General features: G+C 35.8%; 1 protein-coding gene across 1 annotated transcript; it reads right to left on the minus strand.

Annotated features, from left to right (window-relative positions):
• Positions 1-3,992: 3,992 nt before the first annotated feature.
• On the minus strand, positions 3,993-7,978 carry LOC103943997 (zinc finger CCCH domain-containing protein 64). Its single transcript, XM_009354384.3, is given in 11 exon segments — positions 3,993-4,590; positions 4,686-4,831; positions 4,952-5,045; positions 5,121-5,406; positions 5,513-5,958; positions 6,114-6,231; positions 6,380-6,499; positions 6,645-6,774; positions 7,434-7,646; positions 7,649-7,709; positions 7,799-7,978. Coding segments are annotated over 11 exon segments (1,818 nt in total). The 5' UTR covers positions 7,874-7,978; the 3' UTR covers positions 3,993-4,461.
• Between the last annotated feature and the right edge of the window lie 1,832 nt (positions 7,979-9,810).

Raw genomic sequence — 9,810 nt, forward strand, 5'->3', positions numbered from 1 at the left:
GATAACCTTTTGAGTGTGAGGTGTCAATATCAAGGGTTTGACACATCACCCTCCCTCTATGATCTGGATGCTTTCAATTTCAAAAACCTTATTTTAATACAAGATAAAAGACTATCTATATTATTTTACCAAAAAAAAAAAAAAGACTATCTATATTATATTCTACAAGCGTATGGTTTAGCAATCAGCATCCTCATAAGATAAAAAGTAATTTTCTTTTTGGTTGGAAAATAAAAATATATGATAAGATCATTTTCGCAAACGTAGAATCCTTTGATGGATTGAAGTAGAAGCCTTTCTTCTTTATTCTTTTCCTTGGTGGGCTACAAAGTAAAAAGAAACAAAGTCAAGTACTTTTTATTAGTTGCATATATAATCATACACTAATAATATAGTTTCTAAGTGCGACTATCACACGGAAAATTCTTTTCCAACGTTAGATTCATAATACAAAATTTCACCAAATGCAATTCTTGGATTAAGAAAATGAAAAATATATATTACAACAAACGTGTTTTTTAGTTGAATTTATTTATGTATTGTGACAAGTAGTCGATATAAGATCAAATCTTCAACACCCAAACTGTCCCCAGTCAACACTTTTAAGAAGGATATAAATGTCTTCTCACAAATAGCAGTATACGTTAGGAATGTATTGACGGAGTTTAAATCTTGGGAATTTTAACAAAAGCTTCTGATACTGATCACTTTAACGAAAAATCACATTTTTACACTAAAAAGTCAATCTTGGTACTATTCACTTTACTCTTTATTTTGTCTTATCGTTAAAACTCAAAGTTTTCAAGTCATTTTCACTAATTTTCCTTTAAATCTTCTGTAACCAAAATGGGTGTGGCCTTTCTACGGCCCCAGTCATTGTTCGACACCTATTAAGTTTATGACAACAAACTTAAGAAAAAAAATTATAAACACGTGTGAGTTAATAATTGAGATCACACAGAGATTACATCTATTTTAGATGTAGAAGATTTGGTCTCGGTCAATACATTCCTAACATATGCTGCAATTTATGAGAAGCCATTTAATCATTCTAAAAAGGGTTGACCTCAATATTTATTCATGGGTCCGTACTCATAAGTCCTTAAATGGAATATTTAAGGTTATGTCTCTTCTTAAATGGCTGCCTTCCATTACTTTTGAAACGGAAGCATCTATGGATAGGTTATGCTAATACATTCATACCTAATTTCAGGTTTTGGTAATTCATGGCTAATTATGGAGCAAATGTGGTTTAAGTCAATTTGTTATGACAATGGCAAGTGATTTATAACTCAATTGGTTAAGAGTTTTTGTCTTTACACTTAAGGTTCCGTGTTCAAATCTCTCTCCTCATATTTTGATGTAAATTTCCTATCATTTGTTAACAAAAAAAAAAAAAAAAAAAAAAGAAAACAACAACAACAATTTGTTATGATGGTGTGCCTACTCCTTTGGATCTGAATCCAAATCCCAATTCATGTAAATTAAGTAGGTTCAAACGTCCCTTTATCAATAAAGGGGGCGGACCGTGGTATCATTTTTTTTAGATAATTTTTTACGCAAGTTTTTATGGGGCGAACTTTGTAATCTGTTTTAATGAATCAAATTGTCTATCTTTTGGGTCTTTCTTCAAAGATAATGTTTATTAAAAAAAATCCAAATCTAAAACATATGACTGTTGGATTAAGAGTTTAGGGCTTCTTTGTAGAACCGTATTCATCTTTTTTTTCTTACTACAAATGAATGTTCATGGTTTTGCATTTGCCTAATTTCTTGTAAGGATGATCTATGAATGGTGTTCTAAAAGATACAGTTCAGATTGTTAAAACACATTACAAAATAGGCCCCATAAAAATGTATGTCAAAAGTTGTGTAAAAAAAATGATATCACAGATCCATCTCATGTTCGAACCTCTCTTCCCATAGTTTAATGTATATTTCCTATGGTTTATCAAAAGTAAAAAAAAATTATTATGACAATGTACCTGCTCCTTTGGACCTGAATTCAAAATCTCAGTTCTTATAAATTATAGTAGGTTCAAATATCTCTTTATCAATAAAATACAACATATGAAAAGCTCATAAAATCATAAACCTATAATTTTGGGAAATTGACTAAAATGAATAATTTATAAATCAAACCCTTTTAAAAATATAAATATGTCATCAATATTTGATCCGTTGTCTGTATTTAACGTTCATCAACTCCCCCGTAATTCTCTTGTAATGGAATTACAAACAAAATCAGCCACAAAATTCAAACATTGCCAAAGTGGAGCCCTAATCTGCTGGTTTAGTTTGTCCAAACTTAGAGCTGATTTTGACCGATCATCCAACCTTGTGGACTAGTTTGTTGATGATGCAAATATTTCTAGAGAATATGCTTCTACCATACCCACACCTCTCAACCTTGGCTTCAAGTGTGACAATAATTTAAAAGTCATTTTAATCACCTACAAACTACTTATTTATCAGACAGTTAGTAACACAACTTACGTGGAATTTATATTATTTTTTCAGTTTTAAATAATTTAGTAAACAGTTTCAACGAGAATCATAATTCTGGCTCCTTTTCGATTATATTCATCCTCATCAAACTACGAATTAATAAACGTGTCATAAAACTCTGAGACACACCTTACCCATCGAGTGGACGCACAAATTCTCTTTTCTCCCAGTTGCTGGAAATATACTTGAAGCTCAACTCGTTCACTTGTTCTAATTGACTTTGTGATAAAAAAAAAAATTATCATGATCAACCATGGATTTAATCAGACAAATAAAAGATTATGGCATCGTGGGATGTAGACAAACCACTGAAAGTCCCACCCCACATGCTGAGTGGACCATTCGAATCTATATCACCATCCAAACATTGTTCCAAACACATTTCTGCGTCTTCTTTTTTACTTGGGTCCCTCCTACTCTTCACTTCACGGACCAAGACTATAACGCGTCTGTTTGAGGCCACCGATAACGACTTCAATGAAATGAAAATGTCATTGGGTCGATATTTTAACTCAATCACGTACTTTTATAAAAGTTAAAACACGTAATAAAACGTGATTCATAATAACATTTCCGTTGCAAGAAGTTTCTCTCGAGGCCATGAGGCCCGCGTAATAACCGAGAGTTTAAAAATTGGGTTTCATTATCACAATGATTTCTCTACTCAGTAGTTAGAGCAACCTTGTGATCCAATGGTTTTCTTGTCGCTGACTCCATCTTTGTTCGAGCAATGGCCTGCAATATTTCCATCACGACCTAAAAAGCAAAGGTAACGTGACTGTTCTGCCACAAAGCTTCTTTATGACCATCTAACTAGATAGCTTGTAGGCCAAGCCTTCACTTCCGACAAAGACAATTCAATCCTGCATCGCTTATTGCAACAAGAACAAAGATGGTTGGCACTTGGGACCAGAGAGAAACCTCCCGACAGTGCGTGAATGGTTTGAGATACCGTCAACATGACATTCAATGTGGATGAGAGATTTTTCTCATCTAGTTGGAGATCAAATTACATGACACCAGTACACTACCATCATAGCGTCCCATGCCATGTAAGTCTTTCTCGTCCCGTAGGGTTCAACTTTGCACTCTTTATTTCAACATTGGTTTGTTTCTTTTTGAGGCTGCAGCTTTGCTAAAGGCTGGAAAGGCACACTAGTAGGCTCCTTACTCCTAGTAAGTCTTACCAAACTGGAGTCCCACTCAACAAGGTCTTCAGCGGCAATCAGGGATTGTAATAATTGTATGGACCCTGAGAGTGTGACCCTTTGCCCCTTCTATCATAAGCATAAGACTAATCATTTTAACAATTATTAGATGCATAATTTTTGTATTCTTGATCACATTCCAACAGATGCGGGTCAGGGCCGTTTCTGCTTGCATCACTCAATCGACAAAACGAAAACACGAAAAGAAATGTCTCGCGACTGCAAAGTGGAGTGCAATGATTGAGTTTCAAAGGCCACAAAACTGGAAAGTGCTAATTAAAGAATGTGTTTTCACATTGAAGCCGTCTAATGCGGTGAAGATAGCAGAGAATTACAATTCTGGATGTAGATTTATAACAGAACTCAGATTCCGAATCCAAAAATACAAAAACGGATGAACAATAATCGACACCAATCGGTACTTGGGTTAACTTACTGGACAATGTCTCATCTTTGAAGGCCACCTCTTGATCTCACTTGTTGCAGAGAGAATGAACCACTGACAAGTTGTTCGGTTTGGGAAGCACTAGAGAACATCTGTGGTTAGTTCTCATCCAAAAGTGGTAGCTAGCTATCCACCTTAAAGTGACAAAAATGACCTATACGGGGCAACCTTGGATTTGGTTCTCAAAATTGCAAGAATACAGAGGACCTCGAGCATAGACAGAGAAATGCAAAAGTACATTTGATAAAACCATAGGTCACAAGTTTATGACTCTCGGTGGTTACTTCCCTTCGAGAGAAATTACTTATTTGGATCGAATTCTCCAAATCCACTCTTGAAATCTTCCACCATCTTGGTTTCCTCTTCTTTGCTATCTGTACAATTCTTCCAATCATCCCTGTCAGCCTTCTTCAACAGACCCGCCATAACCTGCAAAATATATCATTTGTCATTGGATTTCAACCTTCTGAATGTCAGGAAACACATTGGCAGATTATAAACAATCGGTTGAACCATGTCCTTACTTGACGTCCAAATTGAGGTAAGAATTTCTCATTCTCTTCAATCGAATGTGATAGGATTGTACCATCAGGGAGCTGAGCATAGAAAAAACTAAAGTTTCTGTCGAACTGTTCCCCTAACAGTGTTCTCCCATCATAATTATTACTGGCTGCAATGAAGAGAAGCATCAGTTAAAGGTACAGTAGAAGCGAAGGAATATTGGAAGTTTCTCAAAAATTGTACTTGAAAAGTTCCTTGCAGATTGAACACAATATAAATGGGTTTTTACATTTCATGGTCGTGAACTTGAAGCCCTGCCTTTCAGCTGCTAAGTTAAATATATTTTTAACGTCAGCTGCTTTGGCTGAAGGAACAGGAACAGCCTATACAAAAGAACGATGGGGTAAGTAATTCACCCAAGAACTTCTTACATAAACATTTGCAACACAGATCCTTACCTGAAGATTAGCATGAGTGGTACGTCTTGAAGCCCATTCGAAGAAAACAACTTCCTTTCCTTGTTTGTTATAATACTTCTTCAGAGCATTCTGAAACTTATCAAGCTCAATTTCACATTCTGAGGGTAGAGAAACAGTATTCGGTGAATGGCCTATAGGGATTAGCAACACATGATCTTCAACAAGTGGGCCTTTAGCAAGGGCACAATAGTAATGCTCCCCTATACTGATAATTAGATGTGATTCAACTTTGGGGCTTGACAAACAAAACCAACACTCTGTTGACCTGCAATGTGGGATCAAACTTAAGTATTACAACCAAAAGAAATAACATCTTGAATCCGTCTGACTGGCCTGCTCAGTAAGCATAAAAGTGTAATTCAGAGACCGACCTATTACTGTTAGCATTTCCAGATCCACGTCTCTGTTGAGAATTGCTCTCACCTTCATCCTGTAAGCTGTGCTTAAATTTGCAATCTGGACCCCTTTCACATTTTCCTTTGTTCATAAATTCGAAACAAACACCTCTCAACGACTGTTCTCTTGCATCTACATCATGCTGAAAGTTGCAACTTTCGCCTCGAGGACAAGAGCCAGACGATACAAACTTAAAACACAGCCTATTACCATCTCCATGTTTCTGCCTTTTCTGGGAGACATCATATCTCCAGTACTGTGAATCAGAAATACTGTCGCTAGACCTCTTCCCAGCTTCCATTGAATGAGCTGTTTTCTCCTCATATGTGTATGGAGATAAGGTAGTGGTCGTCGACTTTGTCCTAATCTCCACAGCAGACATTGTAGATGCTGGAGTTGGAGAAAGCGCATGAATAAATTTCTGAGGAGCAAGTACAAATACGCAATAGGTTATTAATGCCTAGAAGCTACAGAAAATGAAGATGTAATGTAACGATAAAAAACTGAAGGGTTTTATCCAAAACAAGGGACAGACGCACATCAATTCCTCCCAAGACCAAATTATAAGGAACATACCTGTTTGTCTTTGTTTCCAACTGGAGCAAGACCCAAAAAGCGGGTCACATGTACAGCCTCGACATTAGAGTATGGTTCACGTGCAAAGAACACACCTTTCGTGCCTGCAATATGATAGCTACCACAGAAGACGAACTTTGATCAGAATCATAGAGTTGTTGCTACTATCCAAAGCAAACTCTAAAATTATTCTGTTTGCTACTAGATGCAATTGAGGAGAGTACTAAAAGTGACATGTCATGCAATAATCTCCAAAAAATTCATACCGCGGTTTGATCTCAGCTACTAGCTCTGCCACAATATTGTCACTGCCAAAAGGCTCATAGGCTACAGGGGGAACATCAGATGTATTTGCTCTATTAGTGATCCCGCTGGGCCATTTATTAGTAACAATCAGTTAAAGAAATCACATAAAAGGTCTATAAATGAAAACATGCAGCCAAAAAAAAAATGCATGTAACGGATACCAATTGAGGCATCTTTTCATTTTAAAAGATAAAAAAGAAGAAATTTATAGCAAAACAAGGATATGTTAGAAACAAGTCAATAATTCCAGGCTCCTCAGCAATTGCTCGCAACACATCAACATCGTCCTGATTATATGTCCCGAACTGTTGACTATCTGAATATTGCTGACCGGATAAATACGCCACAGATAACCCTAAACAATGGAGGACCAGAATCAGTTATAAACATAAATGATCGGATATCAACTATCAGTCAATCAGTCTATTAGTAAATACGTTAAAATAAATATAAGCAAACTATTGATGTGGACATCAACATCAAGTCTTTAGGGTTTTTGGCAGAGAGATTCCAGTTACCTTTTACTATTGTTTTACTTTAAGTTTTCTGAGTTTTCGCTTCTGCTAAACTATCTACATTCCGACTGCCCAATTCTGTACTACATCACTATCGTAAGCTATCACAACCATTCACACATTCCTCAGTGCTTACCACACTCAAAAAGTTCAATCCCTAAGTTGTGCATTACTCACTCGCCTTTGAACAGAATTATGTGATTCGAATAATCTTAATCAAGCTGAGCAACTAATCCGATTTTAGGAAAAATATAGTAAAGATTAGCTAAGAACAGAAACCGCAAACTAACTTAAGCTTAATGCAATTCATTAGCAAAACAAAGTAAACTACTGAATTCTAATTAAGCACAATTCAAAACCAAAATTTTTAACCTCCAGTTCACTCCTTTTTCCCAGTAACCAAACAGAACTACAGATTTCCCTCCTTTATTTTCACAGTAACCAAACAGAAACGTAAGCGACAAAAATAAGCCGGAATTTAAAGCACATTGGACTATACCGTGGAGTGTAAATTTGCCACTGCCTTTCAACCAGTATAGATTGTCGCAAATCTTCAAGCCGTCCAATTTGAAGCCTTGATTACCAGCGTCTCTCGTCGCAGCCAGGAGGACCTTAGCGGCGCTGACGCCGTAGTCGCCGATGAAGTAGGTCGGGAGGGGAATTTGGGCCCGGCCTTCGATGTAGTCGTTGAACTCGTCGAGCTGGTCCGCCAAGTCGGGAAGAACTGGCCCACGCATAACAGCGCGTCGAATGGACCCGCCGCCGATTTGTTGACCTAGAACGAGTTAACTCAGGTAAAATTAGAAATTGAAAACTAGTGGAGCTAGAAAAAGGATACAGATGTAGAGGTAGAGAGAGAGATACCGAAACGACGCGTTTGAAGAGCTGCTTGAGGTTGCCGGAAACGTCGCCGGAGAGCAGAATTTTGGGGGGAGCCATGAGTGAGAGTGTTGACAGAAAGAGGCGGGGTTGGGAGGTTGACGACGGACTGGGCGCGCTTAAGCTCTAGTATTTGGGCTTTCCTTTTTTTGGGCTTTCAAGGTCAGTGGCAGAGTGGCTTAATTTTTCAGTTCCTCTTCGTCCTGAAAAAAAAAAAAAAAATATGTTCCACCTTTCTAAAGAAAAAACTTAAAAAAATCCAAACCCTCTGCGCTATACTATTGTTTTACGTATTTCTTCTCTACAAAATTTACATGTAATTCTTTTTTTATCGAAAAATTTTGACGAGCCGTTGTTGTAAACTTAAAATTTGATAAAGCTGTAATCATTAAGGAAATTTTAATGAAAAGTTTTCGATACTTTTTTTTTAATGAAAAACCATATTTTTACATTAAAAAGTCAATCATGGTACTATTCACCTTACCTTTTATTTTGTTTTTATCGTTAAAACTTAAAGTTTTCAAACATTTTTCATTAGTTTTCCTAATAATCAATTCATGCTTCAAGATTTTGAACTCTATGATTTTTGCAAACAATTATTGTAGAATACGTAAATCATATACCTTGATAATTAACCGTTAAATGTGATTCACAGTATATATATCTTCAACGATTTGTAGACGAACTGTAGGTGTAGAGGAAATTTAGGTTTCTCTTTAGCCTTACTTGCACATTAAAACTTTATTACGTGTTTTTCATTACTGTCACATAGATAAGTATGTGCACTATTATATGCAAAAAAAAATGACCCATTTTCTAATAAAGTCCATAATTTATTATCACTTATCACAGTAATGAATTAGAAAATTAATTCTCATAATTTGACTAAAATGAATGCTTCCAAAACAATATTCATTAAATCGAACGTAGTCACACATGAACATGAACCATTTCATATAGGGCCAAACTAAAATATTAAAATATTCTTTCAGCGTGACCAGCCCTTGTCGTAGGTTAGGAATAGGTGTCTAGGATATTAAGTCTTGCATCGAAAATATCCTTCAAAGGGCCGTCGAAGTTAGGAGATTCATGACTACGATAAATATATAGTGATGCTATTCATATGCTTATTTTTATCTTTTATACATTAGTTTTTAATTTTTGATTATTGTACTAAATGAATTGATGAAGAACAAATGACAGAAACTAACAAAAAGTATGTAAGAGATAAAAATAGGGTATGCAGATAACACCACCCTATGTATATCTCGTCAGTCCGACTGCTGCATGCATAGACATCACTCAATGCTAACTTAATAGGCTTCTAAGCGATCCCTGAGACGACGAGTCATTCCACATCTTCGGAAAGAAGCTAGTCCGACGTCGAGACTCAATTGAACTTTCGTGGAACTTGTGTCAATTTTCACTCACGTCGTAGTGATCTCTTTTTTATTTGTTTATTGTCTTTTCAGTGTAAGAAGTTCTATTTTTAATTGAAGAATTGTAAAAAATTCCATCTATATGCATGTATCTCAAAATTAATTTTATAAGAATACATGATCAGTAACCCTAAAAAAAGGCGGTGGTTCTACATATCTGACTTTTCATGGCTTCAATTCTAATCAATAATTTTACTAAAGAATATTATCCATTCAATATTACCATAAATTCCAAATTTCATCATGAAGGTGGCTTTTAATTTTCTTTGGGCAAATAAAACTTTTATCAAACGACTTTTTTGATAGAGAAAAAAATAGGGATGACTTTTTTGATAGAGAAAAAAATAGGGCAATGTGGAAAGTTGATGTGCATTTCTGACTTCTGTAGGTTCCAATAATCAAATATTCCCTTTCCATGAACGTTTTATGCGCAATATTAGTATATTACCGTGGTTTTTGAACCACTGAAACCGAACCAAAAGATTTCGGTTCAGTTCAGTTTCTTTAATTCGGTTTAGCTTTTTTTGTTTCGATTTCGATTTGGTGTTCGGTTCAGTT

This window comes from the organism of the source record quoted next, unplaced genomic scaffold, assembly GCF_019419815.1.
Source record: "Pyrus x bretschneideri cultivar Hongxiangsu unplaced genomic scaffold, Pyrus_bretschneideri_v1 Contig1, whole genome shotgun sequence".
In the NCBI taxonomy this organism is placed as follows: Eukaryota; Viridiplantae; Streptophyta; class Magnoliopsida; order Rosales; family Rosaceae; genus Pyrus; species Pyrus x bretschneideri.